Source organism: Schistosoma mansoni (genome assembly GCF_000237925.1).
Source record: "Schistosoma mansoni, WGS project CABG00000000 data, chromosome 5 unplaced supercontig 0198, strain Puerto Rico, whole genome shotgun sequence".
NCBI lineage: Eukaryota > Metazoa > Platyhelminthes > Trematoda > Strigeidida > Schistosomatidae > Schistosoma > Schistosoma mansoni.
This window is the reverse complement of record NW_017386019.1, coordinates 378121-400870: the sequence shown is the minus strand read 5'-3', so window position 1 is coordinate 400870 and position 22750 is coordinate 378121. Positions and strand designations below refer to the sequence as shown.

Below are 22750 nucleotides of genomic sequence, written 5' to 3'. Positions count from 1 at the left end.
TTACAGAGACTTTGTAAGAATCTCTCCATTGGATAACAACATCGGTTGATCAGGATCTTCTATATTTTCGATCTGTGTCACAGCAATCCACTTGCCTGATACCATATTCTTATTTCCATATATTGTTTGTTTTTGTGCTTGTGATGATTCAGTATTAGACTGACTATGTATATCCGTTGAAATAGATGTAACATCACCACTAGAAGTGTTCGATATTGGTGTATCGCCATCATCTTTACCACCACTACCACCACCATTACTAATTAAATCCATATTACTAGCTAAGAAAGCGTCTGCTTCACGTTCCTCACGAATACGAATTAATCTACCATACTCTCGTTGAAGATCAGCATTTCGTTTTTGTTGACGTTCAACATCAGATTCTAAAACCTGCAAAATTAAATAAATATATTGAAAGTAATTCACCCAAGAATAAAAACTATTTATAAGTTCGATTGTTTTCTGACTAGAGAAATAAAAACATACTACTTACATCTGAACGTCTAGCGATAGCGCATAATTCTTGCTCGTGAAGTCGTTCATATGTGGTTAATTCCATTTGACTTTGTTCAATTTGATCGACACTTTCTTCAATGGCTTTCATTAAGGTTTGTGCCCGTGACTAAAAGTGGATAGTAGGACAAACGTTATTTATTTTATTGAATAGGATACTAAACACAAAAAAAAGGATTATTAAATTCTGAGTTTATAAAACAGAACTGGAGAACCGCCCACTGTTAACTGAAAAATATACAGTAAATAAGATTGTGACTGGCAGAGTTCAAACATGTTTAGAGTGAAACAATTATTACTAATAACATTGAATAGTCTTTGTGCTTTGTTGCATATTGATTGAAGTTGTAAGTGTACTAGTGAGCATCAACCCAATGACTTTAATGATTAAAAGTTTGACGTGAGACATAACGGTTTTGAATTTGATCCCTGATAGGATTTTGGATGCAAACTGTTATAGAGTCCCGTGACAGGATGAAATAACTGTATAGTGTTTTCTAGTTTTCAACAGTACTCTGAGATCAATCTGTGATGAATACAATCTATTATGAAGCAAGCATCAGTTACGTGTTAAGTGGAATAATGATTCTTTATTTAGAAAGCTTCCGAGACCAGTGGCTATATAAAATTACATGGGATGGATAGCATTGTTTGCCGAATAACTTCTTGGTAGGCATCATTGGTTGGAGATGCTTTCTTTGCGTACATGTTCACCGACCAAGCACACTGCATACTATACTCACAAGTATATTAACAACAAACGACAGTGTGTAAGTCTAGGGAACTACATTTCATCAAACTATTCTATAGATATGACAAAACATTAGGTCTTCGAACTTATTTCCGGTGATATGGACATCTTGTGCATATGAATACGTTGGGAAATCTAACAAAGCCTTAACAAAATGTATACTTATTTTTGAACACCAATGTACAAATTACAGAAAGTTCGAAACAACTCGGTCAATAAATTTACTAGGTCGAAAAGGATTTTAGAAAATTTGTACATTTAAAATTACCTGATATCCACCTAACAATATTCTGAGTTTTTTCTCCAGTTTCGCTGCTCGTTTAGCTTCTTCAGCCATAAGATGACGAAGTTGATCCAACCGTTTCTCGTGTGATTCAATCCGATCACGTTTTGTTACTAAGTTAGCTCGTGTATAACGTCTATGTGCTGGCAAATATAAAACTTGACTTAAACACTCATGCCAAACTTTAGCATATGCTTCAGCTGATAATTCACCATGTCCCATACCATTTCGAACAACATGCATTTCCTCTTCCAGTAAATTCTCCGCCTGTAATTGAATTGAAATATTACTACAATATATATAAGCTACTTACAAAACCAATCAGTAGTACGGAATAAAAAGCAGAAATGTAATAGGAACATTTTCATTTGGTAAGGATTTTTTTCGGTTCCTAGTCTAAATCGTGAGACGATCATTTAAAACTACGAAGCAACAAGGTGACACTTGTACGTCATTAGTTCAACCTCTAGGTAAGGAGTAGAAAATACTCATAATTGAGGAGTCATATACTACGACGAAGCAGACGTTCAATACTCTCTTGTTTTCCTTTTTTTTCTAACATGAATCAATTTGGGAGGTAAATGAACTTTAAAGATTTTTTCGTAAGATTTATCAAGGCAGAAAGTATCTCGAAATACATATCCAATTTTTGACATTTAACTCACGTATTTATCATCAATAACGTAACCGTAGCTGATACCTTGATGGAGTGGTTGAGATTCCGTCTCCCGACAACCTAATCCAGTCATATTTGCTGAAACACTTGTTCCTATAAGTCCAATCATGCCAGGTAGATTAGTTGGAAGACAGTAAGACTAGAAGCAACAAACTCAAGATTTGAGAATCAAGTTATACTGTGGCATGATGGTAGTAAATTGGTTTCATCAAACAACTAGCATCTGAAGCAATGCCGTCTGCCTACAATGACAGAAAGAGAATCGAAAAGATCGCCCCCGAATATGGAACATCTCACTTTTCCTCACAGATTCCTGTTTCTGGAGAGAAGCCTTTAAATTACGAAGCTAAAAAACCGAAAACTCACACAAGGGCCGTATGTTAGAAGCCTTAATTAATTGTCCCTTATGCTATGTGGTTGCGCTTCCTACTCCCTAAGACTACTGTCAATCCAGTATTCTTTTCACGTATCTAAACGAGTATGCTCCCTCGGTGTGGGCAGCCAAGATATAACAACTGGCTACAAACTTCTAGCAGCATTTAAAATCACCCCCAAGATCATAATATGATTACGAAAAGAGTTCATAAGACAGCGAAACAAAATTATCATGTTGAATGCAAAAAAACATTTTAAAATGCCATATACACACAGGCATAAACAACGTACCATTTTCAAATCATCCGGAACAAACTGTTCATATGGACAATCTTTCAAAAAGCTTTCATGTGTAGCTTTTAGCTGTTGTAAATAACGTCGTTGTTGACTAGCAGGAGCAACACCACTGCTACCACTTGGACCAGTAGTTTGTTTAGCTGCATCCAACAATTGATTTGGTGGTGGGTTGTTTAAATTATCATAATGCATCATTGTTACCATTTCTTGTTTAATCAATTCTTCAGCCTAATAATGAGAGTGGAAAAAAACATTTTACTAAAAAGGAATCGAAAACTCAGTCAGTTATTAATAAGTAGTGTAGAGAAGGATACACATGCATCGGTTTAAGCTGCTGTACAACACATTTGCATAGGGAGACGGAAATATCTAAGCAAATTCCGGAGAAGTAGAAGTGATAACAGTATCAATCAGTCAATTAGTAACACCAGCGTAAAGCCTGGCAAAAATGTGCGTTAGCTCAAGCTGCCCTACAAGCTTAGTTCTGTAAAGTGAGTTTAGGAAGATAAATTGTAAACTAGACCAAAGTAATGTAGTAACAATAACCATGAAAAAAAACTAAAGAAGAACAATATGGTTCGGAAATATAGAACATAAAATGTAAATATGAGAGGGTACTTGTAGTCATGTAGTCCCTTATGTACGTTTTTGCCCATTGACCAATAATGGCTTACTTTCATTAGACACATTAAAACTATTTTAATTAATGAGATTCAGGAATCAAGCTTACATTTGGTTCAGAATTATTGTTCATGTAGTCTTGAATCTTAATCGACTTAGATGGTTCGGACACATATTACAAGTATACTTAACAACAACCAGCTACCTCGATTTAGATTAGTAGGTGAATTAGGAGTAGATTGTAAGAAAATTATCACGGACTAAACCAAAACATAAAATCAATCGATAAAGTGATTGATTGTTAGAATCAGCCATGTTGGTAGATCTAGACTATTTAGTTAGGTTGTTATGCAATAATCGAAATCAGTGACTAAAGACGTTTAATAACATGATCAGAATCAATTACAATAGTGCAGATGTATTCACCCCTTACTTTGCTCTAGGTTTTGAATTCTACTATTCTTTTATACAAGTTATTTCACTCTAATTTTTTCGAACCATATTCTCCAATGTTTAAACTTCCCAATTATCATTGCCATTAATTATTCCAACTTCTTTGTTGCTGAACTTGAATTAATTTCGTCGTATTATATTGTATGACAAATTAAGCTAACACATATTTTTATCCCGTAGTCTACACTGATTATGTCAAACTGAGTGGTTTAGAATCGAATACAGAATTTCGCAATTTGTTCCCATGGTTAAGCTGATTGTTTCTTTTTTAATTATGCAATTAATGTATTTGAACAAACGCTGAACAGATATTTACTGGAATATTACGTAACTGGTGTCTTGAAAATTCCACATGCTAACAAAATTTATAATAGGATTATTGAATAAAGCTATTATCATCAATATTATAATTCTTTTTGTATTGGCTGTTTGAATCTCCTTGGATTTCAATGCTACCCATTATCCATGTCTGCTTATAATGCTTGTGAATTAAAGCATTGTCAAGGTAATCCGCACAAGATGAAAATGTGTCAATAAGAGACTGATCGATTGCAATCATAAACATCAATGAGAAGATTCAAACAACCAATACAAACACAAATTAAACTTCAACCTAATGCACAAGCTAGTGGCTATCTGGACTCAGTAGCTAAGTGGATAACATGATGGCATTTGAAACGAACGGTACTGGGTTCGTGTCGCGGAGTGAACAACAACTCTGGGATGCAGGAACACCCAGATGACGAGTCGCGAACGGGACGAAATGCGAGTCATGGATTTCAGTGTTAGTCACCATCCATCTCTGCTCATTATTATTAACGCTACTTTATCACTATTCTGTTCTTTCTGTAAATCAATGTTTATGTATTGAATTCAAATGATAAACTAATACAATTAAGCTGAAATTATCTCGTCTATTTACATTTCTGTAAAATTTTAAACCTTTTATTATAATGGAAGCAGTAGTGACGAAATAAGAGAATATTTTAATGTGAGTTTTCTACGGGAAAAAACAAACTCCACTAATACAACAAAAAACATCCATATAGGTTAAGCATTTTTCGTAGCGAAGTGAGTTTGCTCCGGTGAAACAATAGGTGACGAATAACTTCACCTTCAACAAATACTCATCAGAAATGGCTGTTTATCTAGATTCATCGATAAAAACTTGACAACAAAACTACAATCGGAAAGATCACCGACAGTTAAAAAGAATGCTCTTCTCATGAATATCGGAATTTAGAGGAAATATTGCTATAGAAGTCATGAATAAACGAATTTCAAAATCCTCAACAATAAAGACCTTCTACTCAGCTAAGCTCTATATTGTCTTCTCCAGATGGCTTAACATTTATGGATGTGTTAAGAATAAACTTTCGCTTTGGGCGACATCGATATGTATCTGTAAGTTTACTTGCTCTTCTAGGTTAAATTACATTGGCTGAACAAAGTAAACGTTTTCCAAACGCATCTCAGAGCATTAATTGGTGTGGATTTTTAAAGGAGACTGAAAAACAACCAATAGATAGATTAATACAAGAACAAATCAATAACACTGGGTACGCTGTCTCATAAGAATCATCCTTCAAAAATCAGCTATATGGTTAAACGAGTGAAGTCAAAGGAGGGTTAAACATTCACACACAAAATTGTGCCCTGATAAAGTGTTAGTAATTCATCAGTACAAAAACCTGAACTTTACGTACAAAAGTAACACTTGCAATGTCTCACCCTTCCGTGACCTTAACATAACTTTTAATATGTTAAGGATTTTGTTTCTTTTTACTATTATATTCCAATTTCTAAACCATAATCAGTTATTATTGCCTATTTGCAACCTTTTATAAATAGGATAAATTAATTTTTGGTTAGATGAATACGCTCTAAAAATTATCTAAATTGCAATAGTGAATCCATAATTCTCGTAGTTACTATCGTTACATGTGAGAGATAAAAAGTAAATATAATATAGAGATGAGAATTTCAGCTAAAATAGGTTGTAGATTGTATTCACCAAAGACTGATCTCAGGATAACAGTGAAGACTAGGGAACACTTACTGGACAGTCATATTGTCCTAACATGGGACTACGCACCTGTGAGTATCTACAATTCCACCCAATGATGGAACCCATGACGTTTGTGTCTCGCATCGAACACTTAACCATTGGAACCACTGGTTCATTGTTGAATGGTACAATTTTAAATTTAACCAATCTGTGATAAAACAAAACGAACATTTAATCCCACTAGTAACAACTGTTTCCCTCCCAACATGTCTGAACTCTACCACCAGCCACAACTTCTGAAGTATCTTGAAGTAAATCACTAGAGAGTTAACCGGTGATCCTTGGTTTCTAATCTTACTCCAACTCAAATCAATCTATGACGAATACAGCCTACATGTAAGAATTTTACTATGAATCCAATCAATCTACATGTAGTGATATTTACAAAAACTACTAATACTACCATGATATATAACTAAGTGTCAGCGCTCTGTGGACGATGGTTGATTGATGCATATTAACAGAGCAATTGAGTACACTCCTTAAGCAAAAATAATATGTTAGTATTAATCATATGTTTACTGGTAACTAGTTGACTGATGTAATTCCTGGGGTTCGAGTGAGAAGTTGTGACCATTCCCGTTTAACCATGTTAGCGGTGAGCCAGTTACCTACAAATAGTACCGGAATATGGTTGAGAAATATCACTAATTGGTTGAAGTTAGAAATACAAACAGTTGAATATTGACTGAGTGGTCTGAAGGTTAAGGACTTGTCGCCAGTGGGATTATGGATCCTCATCACTGAGGAATACTGTATTAGGACGAAACAGCTATCCAATCCTTCCTGGTTGTCAAACTAAGGTCTTTCCATAATGTAAACCAAAAAATTATATTACAATTGGCGTAGCTAGAACTCAAGCTTTACTATATTCATTAACAAAGAATGACTCAACCTGCTGAAGAGGTGATCAAGTATAGATTTCCTGAAAGTTTGAGGTGATTCAAACAGAAGCTCAAAAACCAGTGAGAAAACCTACACCTGAAACAATAAACTCGAAAAATAGTGCTAACATATTGATTATAATGTTGGCTAATATCTGGATGTACTTTGACGATTTTATAGTGCATACAAAAGAAAACCCTTTTAACAATACCTTTTGTAAATCTGTCATATTCGCATCTTGTTGAGATAGTTGGTTAACTGAACCTGGAATATTACGCAAAATTGTATGGTTCACAGCTGATGGTCTAGGTAAAGATCGTCTAACAACTTGACTTCGTTTGGACCATTCCAATTCAGCGGCTTTAGCACGTTCTTTTTCAGATTGTCTATCTAAATCTGACTGATCTGGAATTCTTGAAGCAGTTCCCCTATCTTCTTCTGATTGATCCATATCTACGTTAAAACCTTCAAAGTTATTATCATCCGCATCATCACCGTCAGGTTTAGTTTCATCAGGGAGAAATATTTCGAAATTATTCTTCGGTGTTGGTAGATTAGCTAAACTTTTGCGTAGATTTGTTTTTACACCATTTGGATCATAATAATCTACCATACCTTCGGAATGATTATTATTAAGACCATCTAAATTATTTCCATCGATTGGATTTATATTCAAACGATTTCTTAGTGGTGTATTTGACCCTGGAGGACCATAATGTTGTTCACCTTTTCTTAATGGGCCAGGTGTATTATTAGCATCACCACCGATGAGATTTGGAGTGCCTAAAATATTTTTTATTATTGATAATAGAATTAAACGGAAATTAAAGTATGAAAAAAGTGGGAATCTAGTAGACAGAGAAATACAATTACTAGCAAGGATAGAATGAGAAGATGAACATAACATAAAGAAATATTGTGTGAATACGAATATTCTAGTAGGAACTGTTCTTAGAGTTCTATCATCAACTAGGCTCTACAATCATTGATTAAAAACACATTGAGAATTAAATTTAAAAAGCCATAAGTTTTCTATACTACTTAAAACGTATAAATTTATCTATCTTTGGCATTTTCCAAACAGTTTATAAAATAATCAGCATTATACACGTTTACGAAGAGACCGTGTGACACAAATAAAAATCCCAGACAAATTAATATTATTCAGATGTGGCAGCTCAGTGGTTTAGGCGATCGAATTCCAGTCATAAAGTCACAGGTTCAAAATCCTCTCTACCTAATTCCGTTTTGGTAGCCTGGTAATAATAGCAACCTTGCTTGTAGACAAGTACACAAATCTATGCTTGATAATTGAGTTAATTCAGTTGAGTATTATAACTAAGAGACATGTCTAAAGTGTACACAATTTAGTGATACTAAACGACTGAAGTGAATTTTAAATCTACCACCCAAAAGCTGAATGACTAAAAGCAATGTTTATTATTATTTAAACGTATAAATACTAGTACAAGGGGGCACCAAATATATGTGCCACACAAATCATTCGATTTGTGTGAGGGCTGAGATGGTGACCGAGAGCCCTAATCGAAGCAGATGGCTTCCCTAGGGAGCCACTTCCTGGGCATTTAACCTAGAGGTCTAATCCACAAGGCAGTGGAGCAGCGTTAGGAGGCGCACTCCCATGGTAGACAGTGACCAACAATAGGTCCATAAACCCTTTTTTCCTCAGGATCCTAGAGCCCATTTGAACCATTGGTTTGGAATCAGTGTTTTTCAACTTCCTTAGGCGGACCCTTTATGTCCATTAACCCAGTTAAAGCCCCAGACATTAGTTTTTCGTCCTCTCAATTTTGTAAACAGTACCCTCGCCACGAGAAGGCAGTGAGCAAGACTTCCCTGACAGTGACCGTATAAGTATGGCTATATGAGAGCATTTCGAGATGGAGAGCGGACTCTTATCACCTTCGGCCGTACTGGGGCATTTAATTAAAATATGAAATATCAATTCTGTTAGCACAGATTAATATATGCACCTCATTTAGACACTTATTGTTCAGTTTTAAAATAAATATATGCACTAGTGAGACATTAAACAATAACATATGGGATCTTTGGCACACTACAACAAGATTATTTCTATAACTTCAACAATAGCAATAAGCGTGAAATTTTGAGGAAAAGGAAACGAAAGAAAACACAACATACCATTTTCAATGTTGCTGTTCGGTGTACGAAATGGAGTAGCACCGACTATCTGACTGGGAAGTAAAACATTTGGAGTTGCTAGAGTATTTGGTAAACGAGGTGTTGTACCAGAAAAATCAGATTCACCAACTAATGGAGTATTTTCACCACCTTTAAGAGGAGTTTGAACTTGTTGTAAAGCTAAAATATTTTGTGCTTCCTGGTAACCAGAAGTTTTAATAATAATAATAATGAGATTAACAAATAGAAAATTTGATAAACAAACAGTAGAATAAATATTATGAGAATATACATTATTTTCACGAATAGTGTTTGCAAAAATGAAACTATGAAGCGATAAGTTGATTTAGGTTGCAACACACAGATTAGTTCCGCACTGTCTTGATCAAAAGTTAGTCAGTCAGACATCAACAATCTGTCACGTATGTGAATTGGTCCAAGTTACCACACCAGTACTTAATCGGAAAGAAATTGAATTACACATGCTTTTGGTCTAGTTAATATTTATTATATGTATTCTGCAAACACTCAAGTTTTTGTTTCGTTTAAATGTATATTCTGTTTCCTGAGGTTTATTAATTTTTTAAATAATCCCAAATTAATTTAGATAACGATTCCTAGTGTAAACACAACACTTCAAAAATGTATTAATATGACGACAATTTTGTTATTCTAAAGAAAAGAGTACTGTGAACAACCTCTGATTAGCGATTATCGTAACCAGTGTTTGGAGATGTTGGATGACATGGTTCAGAATTGATCACAATGACGTAGATGTTTTTACCCTTTGTCTCCCCTAATATCTTGATTTTCAAAATCTCCCAACACCAGTTTTCTCTATGCTTATTAATTTTTACTACTATGGATACTGTTAATATTTTTATAACTCTGGCATTTGACTTGATAATTTCATTTCATTGTGCTAATTTTGTGTGGTAACTAGAATTGATGCACATACGTTCTAAGTTCTATGTTGCGGATGACCGAGATGGCTAAGTGAATTAGAATGAGTAGCTTATATCAGCGACCAGCAAAATTATATCAAATGATTAAAAATATTAGTTGGTAAGAGGGAATCCAACTTATTATCTCAAGTTACTGACTGGTTGAAAGTTGAATGTTACCACCAAACACGTATTCTGAATCAAACTTTCGGAAACCATGTATGCCATTCACATGACCTCTTATAGCATCCTTACACTAATGCAGATTGTACAACAGATAGGCTTGGGTGCGTATTTAAGTATTAACATCGATGTCTATTTTCTATCCAAGACCCGTATTCAAGACTCAAGTGAAGTACTACACATTCACTCCCCATCTATCTACTGAAAAAGTTTATTTCACATGCGTTTATTCGGAGACCCTACAGCATCTTCGTCTAGTTTTTCTAGAGCTGGTTTCGCACTAAGCGCTGAAGTTGGGGTGTCACTAATTGATTGGATCCTAATTAACACTTGGTTATGTGTTGTTAGATGGCCTACTGAACCAGGATTAACCACTCAAATGTAGTCGAAGGACTAAAATGTCCGCTCCAATCAAATACTGTATGACCAGAGCTAGGTTTGGCATACACTGCTATCTTACCTGTACTCTTTTAATGTGAAGAACTTACTATTAACCATTCAAGAGAAGTAATTTTTATGCAATTAGAACGAAATCTCAGCACGGATTCAAAAAGCTCGTTTGGCTTTTGCCAACCTACGTCACCTATGGCGAAGACGAGATATCCGTCTATCAATTAAGGGACGAGTATACTGCGCAGCAGTTCGCTCTGTTCTACTTTACGGCTGTGAAACATGGCCATTAAGAGTAGAAGATACTCGTAGGTTACTAGTATTTGACCACAGATGTCTTAGAAATATTGCTCGCATCTGCTGGGATAACCGAGTAAGTAATAGTGAGGTTAGACGCAGAGTATTAGGGAATGATGGTAAATCAGTTGATGAGGTCATGAATCTTCATCGACTGAGATGGTTGGGCCACGTGTTACGTATGCCTTAACACCGATTACCACGACGCTCTATGATGACTAGTATTGGGGATGGTTGAAAGGGAGTTAGGGGCGGCCAAACCAAAACATAGCATCAGTGCTTGAAGTCACTAACTTCTAGCCTGAGCCATGTTGGCAGATGCAGACTACCTGGTTGGGGTCCGCGTGACTATCGTAACCAATGGTTGGAGACTCTAGGTGACATGGCTCAGAATCGATCACAATGGCGTAGGTGTATACACTCCTTATCTTTCCTTAAACCTTGAGATTAAAATCGCTTCATAACTTTCTTCCTTCCTATACTATATCCTTATATACAACCTATAATTTATATACTACCACCACCACTAAATTAACTACTATGAATCCGGTGTTGATCTTATTGTGCTAACGAGGTATGGCAACTTGGACCGACGCATATATGTGCCTGGTCCTACGTTGTAGCTGACTGACTGACTGAATTAGAACAGACTACGTTACATGAACAATTACTAACCGTATGTCTTGAAAATAAAAAGTTTAGAACATACTTGAGAATTTATATTACCTAGCCCATAGATGCCTTGGAAGGACCGAGGGTTGGGGTCGTTTGTCTACTTCTCTCAAAATGTTCTCATAAAAAGTTTGACAAAAAGGTTTTACTCACTCTGTTCTCGCGGCGGGGGTGCTTTATTACGAAAGTAAGAGGATGTGGTCAGTTTATGACATGGCACCGTAGTATAAAAGGCTGTATAGGATTAGCACTAGTTGGTTCGTTAGGACTACCTTACTGACTGAGGACTTAGAGATAGTGTAACTCAATGGCTTGAAAAGTAATCAGATGTGGCTCAGAACAGAAGCTAGTGGCGATCCCACAAAAATTCTATTTTACATTTCTCGTAAAAGTGAGATGAACTCTCTGAATTGAAAGAAGTCCTTTGGGTTTTATTTTTAGACGAACTATTCTTGTCTATTCATTTTTTTGTTATTGTACCACAATTCCATCCCTTATATTTTTCTCGATGTTATCTTACTTGTGTGGTGAATACCTTTGTTAGTTCCAAGCTGTGCCAGAACTTAAACGTGTTAAATATAAAAAAAATTGGAACAAAAACTTACTCTAGTCACAGAATCTATCACAGCCATTGGAGTGCGTTGAAGATTTAAGGCAGGTGTTGCAAAACTACCAGTAGGATATTCCGGCAAAAGAGGATGTGTTGCAGAACCCAATTCACCATCAGCATCTTCAATGGCCATTCTTACAGCATTTTCACCGGCTTGACCGACCTAATAGTTTTTTGCAGGACGATTCAAATAAACGAGTAATAATAATAATATTAAAACAAAAAAGACAGCAAATGACGGGGCAATAATTAAGCATTAATTCCATGGAAGAGGAAATGATCTATAGTTAATGTGTCACTTAATAGTTTACTTGTTGAGTGATTTCTAGTCATCCTTATCATTATTTTATGTAATGTGTATATAATGTCATTTTGTTTGGAGAAAAATCTCATTTACTGGCTAACGATTTCTCTAATATCAGTTCATTAAGGGCTTACATCAATAAGTAAGTTTTTGTGGGCAACCACCACTCAACCGCATCGTAACATTGCATTTTATCTATTAGGGTTGTTTTCTTCCATTTTAAAAATTTAAAATTCATGCAGATTAAGTTGTAGGAAAGTCCCGATTCGTGCCAGTGGCTCGATGCCATTATCTGAGTAATTTTTCTGTGACACACTGGCGGCTAACTAATCTTCTATAACACTAAGATTCTATTATCCTAGCTAAGTACCTTCTTAAAAATTGAGTAACTTATTCAGTTAATAAGAGAGAGCTAAATGTTGGAACACCAAACACAAAATTCAAGTAGGCAGTACAGAATATATATATATGGCTTCGAGTTACTCTAAATTTCAATGCTAATGATACTATTACCACACAACCCGTAAACACCACCAAAATGAGCTCGAACTAGGAACCTAATAATCGAGATTTGTTTGCTTTAACCAGTTATATTCATAAACTTAGAAGAGAAAAAAGGGGTAAAGCAAATTAAGTAGATTAATGCTTAAACAAGTCGTCAGAGAAGTGGTATTTGGAGATACTGGTGTATTTATTCTATCCTACTAACTTTTCTATTTGAACATCAACAGTTATTTATAAAAAGGAATTACCACTTAAAACTACAACAAAAATTGGGTGGTAAAGAAAACACAGGTTGAAAAATCAAATTTTGGTAGTCGCTTCTAAATTATTTTATACGAGGTAAGCTTTAGTTACTATATGAGCAACAAAATCAATCAATTCTTTAATTAGTGACAAGTAAAATAATGATCAAATAATGTATAATGAAAGTTGATATACTGGCGTAGCACCTATAAGACTTAAAAAAGCAGATTAATGAGATGGTGGGGAAGATTTTTAGCTCAGGTGGGTGATTTTGATGTGGGTTTGTTCTCTGAGCTGGATGGTTTGGTCGTGGAGCTTTCATTGTCCTTCTGAACGACATCATCAGCACAAACTTCGGGTAGAAGCTCCACGACCAAACCATCCAGCTCAGAGAACAAACCCACATCAAAAGCAGATTAATGTAAAACTAGTCAAAATCTTGCGTAAACGGTCATCGTTTCGTAGTTGATGATAAACACGAATGCTATGCTCCAGTTTTCTTTTAATTTAAATTTATGCTTGTTTTTAGTATCATAAGTCTAATGTTATTGTTTCATTACCACAGTGTGCACTTGTTATAAGTTGATAATTACATAACCAATTGAAACATACTTTGATTAAATTTTCCAATTCCAGGTCAGATACTTGAGGAGCAGGAAGTACAAGTTTAGATCGTTTTAACATTGGCTCATCCAAAGAATTCCCACGTTGCAAAATAAGTCCAGGTAAATCAGACTGCATACGTTTAGCCTGGCGTTCAGCATCCTTTTTACGTTCACGCTGAAAAGTATCAAAATTACTAAAACATGAGTTTTTCGTTTTTGATTTAAAAGTAGCAGTTTACTAGTATAGAATAGATTGTGGGATTAGACGAATTTAGTGTCAGTCGTACATACTGAAATAAATCGACTAAACTGTAATACTCGAATCGACAGGCACGTCACACGCTAAAAATTACTGACAGCTACTTATTCAAGTGAAGAATTAAATTCCTCTTACCAATGAACCAAGTCAATGACTACTATTTGGGCCCTAGGTAAATAAAACAATCGAATACAAATGGTTAGCTAACTTATTTGATGTTATTTAAAATCAATTCTGATGCGGTTGTGCCTACCCTTCTGGCTAACGTAATACATATTGGTACTGTAAATAATAGAATACCTGTCTTGAATTACGAAGAAACCTTTAGAAACCGAATTAATACTTGTTAAAATAAATTAGGAAATTCTAGCGAATCGCCATAACCTTTCCTGAGTTAGCAAGTAATCGGAAACCTTTTTAACAGCAAAATAACGGTAGAGGAAACAGTCTTAATGTAAATTAACAAGATGTTAGCGCAACCTTAATGAAAAATCATAAACAAGGTATACAAAAGGGGAAAAAGCGGGAGTGATTAGTTAACAACCAGTAGTAGGTGATCAGTTATAAGGACTTCTCAGTTAGTGGGAGACAAGTTAGTGACCTAATCTCAAATCAGGAAGCTAGAATGATAGGTAGAACACTTAAGAAATAATTCAATCGACCTTAAGCAACTAACTTTGTGAAACTTCCAACACACAAGAACGAAATGACCGTGTTATGTGAATTTGATATAAATTACCCGAAAGTAACATTTTAGTATAGAGATATGAGAAAAGGGTATTGGAAACAGTTTTCAAAAAAGAAATAATCCAAAAACGAAAACAATGTGATAACTTACCTTCTCCCTTTCCATAAAACTTTCTTTTTCGATGTCTGAAAGTCTTAAACGTTGAAAGTCCATAGGTTTGATTTCTGGTTTTTCCCTACTAGTATCATAGAATCCTTTAGGAGGTTGCTTCTCAAATGGAATTTCGGAATTATAATCCATGCATGGTTTCGTTTTCGGTGCTAATCCTAAGAATGTTCCCAGACCAGCTGCTCGAAGTTCTCGACGTTTTTGCATCATAGCCATTCTTCGCGCAATTTCCAGTTGACGTTCTCTAGCCTTACGCTTTGCTTTTTTACCCTTAGATCACAAAGAACAGGCAAACGAAGAGTTAGGTGGGGAACATATGAGTAAACTTTTACGTATTTTAAATGTAAAGTGCATAAACAAACAGGTGTGAAAGGATTTTCAGACATGAATTTGGTTTTACAGAAAACGAATAATTGAAAACAACATCCACAAGAACGATTGACTCTATAAAACTAGACATGAGAGCACTTTCAAAGAATGAGAATCACTCTAATAGCACGAACTTTAAGTCTATTGACCTGCAAACATGAGGAAAGTCTCCGCTGAGCACAGCCACGTATATTAATATATTCCCTTTTTCTACTCGGTCCTAACATCAAAAAATAAAAAGCGATATGAAGTCGGCTAAGATATTCGTAGCATATGTTCAAGTCACCAAAACAGGTGTTTCAAGATGGTGACAACAAGCGAGTTATAACCGTGCTCGAGCACATAAAAACGAACCCGCTCGTTAATTAGTGCTTACGTTGAACATTAAAAATCACCTGGAGATGGCAATGATCAGACACAAAGAATAATTATGAAGAAATTAATCTATAAGTCCAAGTGACAACAACCAAATCAAATCTAACTAGGTATTAGTTCATTGTACTTACTGAGCTTTTTCGAAATAACGTCGATATCCAGAAACGATCAGTAACATTGATCTTTAGTAAATTTGAAGTTAATGATCATTTCGTGATGTTCATTATTTATTCAGCTATGAAAGTTAAATTCATGAAATTCGGGCCCAGAATTATTCAGTCCCAACCTTTGCCCTTCTATGATATGCATAGCTAGTTTAGTTTCCGGAAACTTATTTTGATAGGACTATGTACTTTATTATAGCTCTTATTTTAACAAATGATTTCAAAGTAGGAGTAAAAGATTATATGGTGAGGCAATTAGAAAATATTTGTTCTATGACCCACCAAATAACTTTATGGAAGTGAATTCTAAAAACATTGAAAGCAACAGACCTGTGTATTGGCTAACCGTGCTCTGGCTTCTGAAAGCATTTCTAATTCATCCTCATCCATATCAACAGGATCTGGACGGGCAGGTTTGGTCTCCGGATTTGGATCTATTTCTCCAGGGCGAAGGCGTTTAGGATCCTCCTCTGCGGATAATCCTTCTCTGTTTTGTGCTTTGTCCCTTGGTTTTAAAATAATAATGAATTTATGAGTTACAAGAGGTATTCATAGCGTTCCAAACATTGGTTTGCAGTTCTCCCAACTATCGGAGCGATTGTTCGCCACTGAGTTGGCATAAGCTTTGCAAGGTGTAGTAACTTTTCGTCTTCTTCACGGCTCCACTCTGTTTTCTTGACACTGGGATCAAGCCATTCGTACCATCTAGCTTTGCACTGTTTAGCGGCTTTGCGGTGTAGCAAAGAAGCTATCCTTGCCCACTGATTCTTGCCATATTTCATAACAGCAGCTTTGAGAATTTCATCCTTAAAAGTAACTTAATATCCGAAAATTTACCTCAGTGTTCCTCCAAACACCCCCTTTGATGTTAATCCGAGGCATGATGAACGACTTGTAGCGATGTCTTCTGAAAAGGCGCTCTATATCCAATGTCTTTGTCACAAGTTGGTATGAACCGAATGATTTATTCGCACTTGCTTCTTCTTGTTTCGATAAGGTTTTAGGTATTTATTAACAATCAACTAGTGGTAGTCTAGCCACTCAATTGCACTAATTTTGGTCAGTCTGTTAGTTATTTGTGGATTTGCATATCCTACAGTGTGAGTCCGTTTGTTTCAGGTCAGTGGGGATTCTGGATACCAGCAGTTATCACATTACCTAGAAGGTAGGTTGGTTTCAATTTCAGTTTAATAAAGTGATAATTCAAGTGCTAGGGGACGATTGTCTCAAGAATAAATAAACGATTCACTTAAACGGTAGTGTGTAAGAAAACGGTGATTATAATGCGAAAGATAGGAAGTGGTTGCTGACATGCAGTAATGATGACCGTGGTAATTTACGGGACATCCATAGACACTATTAGTTTAAGAGTGTGGTGGTAATCCTTTGGTGAGTACATATTTGTCAAGTCCCCTTTTAAAGCTATCCAATGATGACGTTGTGCTCACTTTGTCTGAGAGAGCATTTCAGATGGGAACAATCCTTCGTGACAAAGTTAAGAGTTTACCTGAGTGTTCACCCCTTGATTTGAAATCTTCTGATGGTTGGCTGAAGGAGCGGAGTGATACTCTTCTGGTAATATACCCGCATTTGTGTAACTTTGTGTACTTGATGTGCTTTATGCCATTATCAGGTCATCCCTTGTAGCTTAACAGAAATAATTCCAGGTGTTAAAGTCTGTCCTTGTAAGACTTACGAAAAAATTAGCAACTCTTTGAGAGAGTTAAGGAGCATCCACACTACGTACTTAAGTGTGGAGGCGTGCGCGCGTTGTAAGCAGTTCCAGGACCAACTCTGAGGTAATTGCCCCAAGTCACCTTCACATGAAGTGGAGAGTTGCGTTTGTCTCGGCTCTCCTACGCTCTCCATGGTTAAAACCCGAGATCACGCTCTGAGAAGACAGTAGAGAGCATATGTCTATGAAGGGTATGAGTGTTTAGTGTTGAGGCAAAATGTTCATGATATTACATTTCTACAAGCCAAGTTCTAACCCACTGTCTACCCCCCTCCATTCATCTATTGTTCTAAGATCCTTTTAAAACTCAATCGGTTTCTTTTCACCTTTTATGTACCATCGGGCCTTTACGTTGTCTGCATAGATCAATACCATCGAGCTGATTTCATCTAACAGTTTGTCAATAAGGATCAACTAGGACTGTTCTTTGAGGAACTGGGTGGCTTATAAAAGCAAATCCTGTAGCATTTGTTACGATTTAATCTTGTCTGTACACTGGTATGCCTGATGTAACATATTTTTAATTGAGAATAAATTAATATTATTACCATATTATTGTATATATTTGATTCTATCTTGTTGCAAGCGCTCCTATTGACTCTCAGCACGTTATTCTGTGCTAGAGAAACTTTCGATTCTATAACACAGACCGTACCGTTTCACACATTTCGTACTTTTTACATAATTTTCGTTCTTAAGTTAAACCCGTCCGAATTGAGCACGGAGTCTATGTTTTGATATCATTTAACACGAATGACTCAAAAACACTTCGTACTCTAAATAGAACAACGTAGCTTGGCCCTATTGAGTAAACCCTAAGTTTGTTAGCTCATAAAACCTTGGTCTAGGTCAGTAATAGCATGGTAATTTGTGTCAAATTAATCCTAGATCCATTCTACAATCGTAGATTTGCAATGATGAGACAACCCAAGCTATTAGTTATTATGTGGAAGTCACATCATTATCCATACTGACTTGTCCTATTTCATAAGTCAGCAATACGATGTTTGACATTTCTGAAGAACACATTTGGGCTGGGTATAGAATAATATATTTAGTATGAAAAGGAACACGTTGCATTGTGACTACGCCTACATGACCGAACGATGACATTTTCGGTTGCGCTTTCTCGCATTTATCATATTTAACCTTCTCTATATGCTAAATTTTGAATGCACATTTTCTCAGTTATCTTATGTTCGGCCTTTACGATCATGTGGTTGAGAACCGGTTGCACTACAAGTTCTGAGTTCAGATCGACTACTGGAATTTCGGTCACTAGATGTGAGCTGAATCCAAAGCTTCCATCAGCGGAGAGGGTTTGAGTCTTTTACGTCTTGGCCCCTATACAGGCGGCATAACTTAGCTAAAGTGATACCCCTCCCCGTCGCTTTATATAACTTGTCCAACGTTCTTTGTCCTACTTTCCATTACGCTACTCTCAGATGATGAGACAAAATGAAACCAAAGAGCCTTTTCTAGTGTCATCGTCTCCCATTTTCAATGTTTTTTGAGCTTCTTTTGACACTTCCTTCCCAATGCGCATTCACTGCTCCTTATTGCTAGGAGATACTAGATATCAGTAACAGTCAGCCACTTTATTGGTGCATAATCGAGCTTTATGGCACCCATAGTTGCGTTTCTGGTCGATCCTGTATTTGGTGATTCACATATACTGACGAGGATTGATACGATTGCTTCCAGTGGGATCTTATGATTCCCTTTACTAGTTCCTTTGGTGCATTCTTTTCCATATTGTGGGAAAACGCAACAGATCCACTTACAGGGGCGAATTAACATGAACCCGTTGTACTGCCTCTGTATTGCAGTATCACAATGATAATGCACTTAACCAGTCAAGATATTATTTGCAAACCCTAAGCTACTACTGTAGTGTGGTCTACTTATATCCACATAAGTAGTATATGGCGATGGTCAGACATAGAATGTGTTTTGGTAGAAGACCGATAAGGAAAGAACTTAAATGAAGCGCTGTTTCATGAAGGTTTTTTTGTTTTTGTCTTTCTAATTTCTCTATTCGAACTTGTCTTAATAGTGTCGTAGGCTGGTGTTTCATTTCCGTTTCTGTGTCTTTGTAAACCTTGGGGGCTGTTTTAGATACTTAGGCTTCCAAACATTGTGATGGCAAACAGTGCAGCTATTTCGGCCAGGGATTCCATGCAGTTGAATGACTGCAAAGAATGATAAGATAAAATGTTCGTCGAACATATCTAGAGTATTACTTCCCAGAAAATCCTTTTATTTAAGAGGGGTGGTCGTGCTGGTAAAAACTGAACAGGAGTTTTCAGCTAAAAAAGTAAAAACTTCAGAAACTACAAGTCTGTCGAACGCACACAGTGCTGTAAGCATTATTCTAAACCCAAATTTGAGGCGTAAAAACACCATAGTTTCCGATCTGGCTTTTGTCTGTGATGGAGGACCTAGTGACATTTTTAAGGTAGCAGAAAGCACATCGGAACGCTCAAACAAGAGGCATCACAATTTCAGTGATAGTAAAAAATGATGCCCCAGTTACCTGTCGGAGTATGCTTCCAATGAACCGACACAGCGAAATAGGGTGGGGATTCTGGTAGACGGGCCAGAGAATCATGGTGATCTCACTAAGTAACATAACTGTAAAGTAGAGAAATTAATCTCAACTAAAGGCAATCTAAACCTTTTTTAGCTGTGAATAAATATCCAAAACAAAAAGTTCTATGATTCTTCGACAGTGGTGCTTATCTCATTAGTGCTACTGAACATGCCACACCTGCAAGCAATTGACCAAGCATCCGAAAATGATCATATCTAGGTACGTCGGTCTTATCAGCCCTCACAATAACTTATCAGCTTAGATCAAATACTTCTTGACAAATAGACTATCTTCAAAATATATCTTCAAATCCCTTTATTCCTAACTTCTGGTTTGCCTTGATTTAGAATCTTTGATCATAAAAGGTTTTACGGACAACAGCGATGTCAAGCGCCGAATATCTGTAACGTCTATACTTTAGTAAACAACAACGATAATACTTCCAACAAAAAACAATCCCTGTAAAACCCGACCTGTCGAAGAGATAAGTCATTTCCCATATCGTGGGGAGGTTATCTGGTTAGGACTTTTGAAAAACGTTTGAGCATCATCTAAAACATATCATCTCTTCAATCAACAAACTACTACCAGCAACCGCAAATGTTAGCATTCATAAACTCTACGGAACATTAAGACAGTATGAACCTGACACCCTGGACAGAATATATTTCATAAAAGTAACGATCGCCTACATCGCATAATGTGATTTGATAGGAAGCACTACAAGCTGTTTGAAACTGATAGGTTGTCATACCGGTGCTCGTAGCCTATATACTCGATTTCATCTGATTCCCCCAAATATGCCTGTGTCTGAAATAGGTGTTGATAATCCTCTCGCTCTGTAAAACTGTCAGATTACGTTATATGGGTAGGAGTTTAACAGTTTTCCTGAAAAATATATCATTTGTGTGAGCAGTTAAAAAAGTGATGTGTGGATAGTTGAAGTACTGACTAATATCTAAAGGAAAACTACTTGCGGAGTGAGTTCTCACTGAAAGCATATTAGGGGGATTCCTCCCGTACAAATTGCAAGCATGGTCAGACAGAATCAGGAACCTCTTGGAACGTAGGCCTAAAATCGGTATTGGATAACTTTTTGTGCAGCTTCACAACAAGCCCTAATAAAATACATCTCACTGACCATATTTTAGCTGCCTGGTTTTTATGACATTGCGTTGAAGGGACACCGTCGTTTATCATGATTCGCCATATCGCGGCAGATAGTAGTACAAGTTTATGAGGATCGTTAAGCAGTAAAAGCAGGCTTACTGATAGATTAGTATGTCTAATACAAAGAGACAACACAATAGATGGAACAATCATTGATACTAGTGAAGACATGCTGAAATTCGGTACCATCATAACACCGACGATGTTAGACTAGTGTCGTCGTAGACCCTGATTCTAACTCCACTGAGTGTCCGTATCCATCATTTAAAGGATTGCCTCTATTCAGGGTTGTTAACAATTTTTTCAGGGGACCTGACAAGAGAACGATGATATTGCTCGGCAAAACCTCAGCGTTCATGTTGTATGTGATATATACCCACCTGCAATGTGACTTACTAAGTCTGTTGTAAGCAGTTACTGGAAAATCTTCGAAAAATTCGCGAAACAAACCTCTACATTCTAAGCCACTTCCTCTGGACTGGCGAACAAAGAGTTTTGGCCTAGACAAAGTCAGAACAAGTAGGCTATTTGGCTTAATAAACTTCATCCGTTTCTAAAACTCAAATTATTCTGCTAGCATACAAAATAAAAAAATTAATACAGTCTATTAAACAGGCGAAAGCAGGACATAAATAAAATTTTGAACATTAAATAGGAATAATATATTTGTAAAATCTCAGCGAATGAATTTGTAGTAAATCCAACGTTTCGCCTGGCAATCTGGTCCAAGCTTTTTCAAGGAATTATAATCAAACATCAAAATTATCGAATATAAATAGGTACACGGTTCTTCGTTTCATTGTACACTGAATAGGTCATCCAATCACATATCTCTTACACATACCTAGTTTAGACTCAGCTCGTATTTGCAGTTTTGCATTCTTGTAACCGTGTGTATTTAGGAGATTTGATGAAATATTTGGGACCTATTGCGAATCTAATAATCAAGGAATTTAAGAAGATCCATCACAGTGGTTCGTGTATTTTTCCCATCTCTCTTTGGAAGAAACGTGTAGAAACTACTCTACAGAATTCAGATATCACATGTACTTTAAGATAGAAAGGGATATCATGAAAGTGAAACTGGCTAGCAAAAGTTAAAGATAAATATGAATGGCATGGAAGCACTGCCTAAAAACTTCTTTATAAGTATTTTCTTGAATCTTCACAAGTTGAATAATGTATATTGTTTATTTTATTCTAAGAACTCTTAAGCATAGTCAAACATATGGCATTGAATAAAGTGAGTTTCACTATTAATTATTACTGTGCACGTTGATTTTAATGGGTTCACAAATTTATGTTAACAAATAATGAGAGATAGATAAACGTTAATGGAGTAACAAAGAGGAGATGGAAAATTAAGTATAGTATTTTTATAGCAAAGAT

At 36.1% G+C, this 22750-nt stretch overlaps 1 protein-coding gene across 1 annotated transcript; it reads right to left on the bottom strand.

Moving 5' to 3' along the window:
* Smp_129320 (cell division control protein, putative) lies at window positions 1-16778 on the bottom strand (the record flags this gene model as incomplete). Its single annotated transcript, XM_018791075.1, has 12 exons — window positions 16701-16778; window positions 16404-16669; window positions 16194-16368; window positions 14938-15225; window positions 13848-14015; window positions 12180-12347; window positions 9089-9287; window positions 7134-7705; window positions 2890-3123; window positions 1533-1814; window positions 494-622; window positions 1-390 (listed from the first exon to the last, which is right to left on the bottom strand). Exons 1-12 carry the CDS (start codon window positions 16743-16745, stop codon window positions 1-3), a joined length of 2916 nt encoding a protein of 971 aa, XP_018645724.1. The 5' UTR covers window positions 16746-16778.
* Between the last annotated feature and the right edge of the window lie 5972 nt (window positions 16779-22750).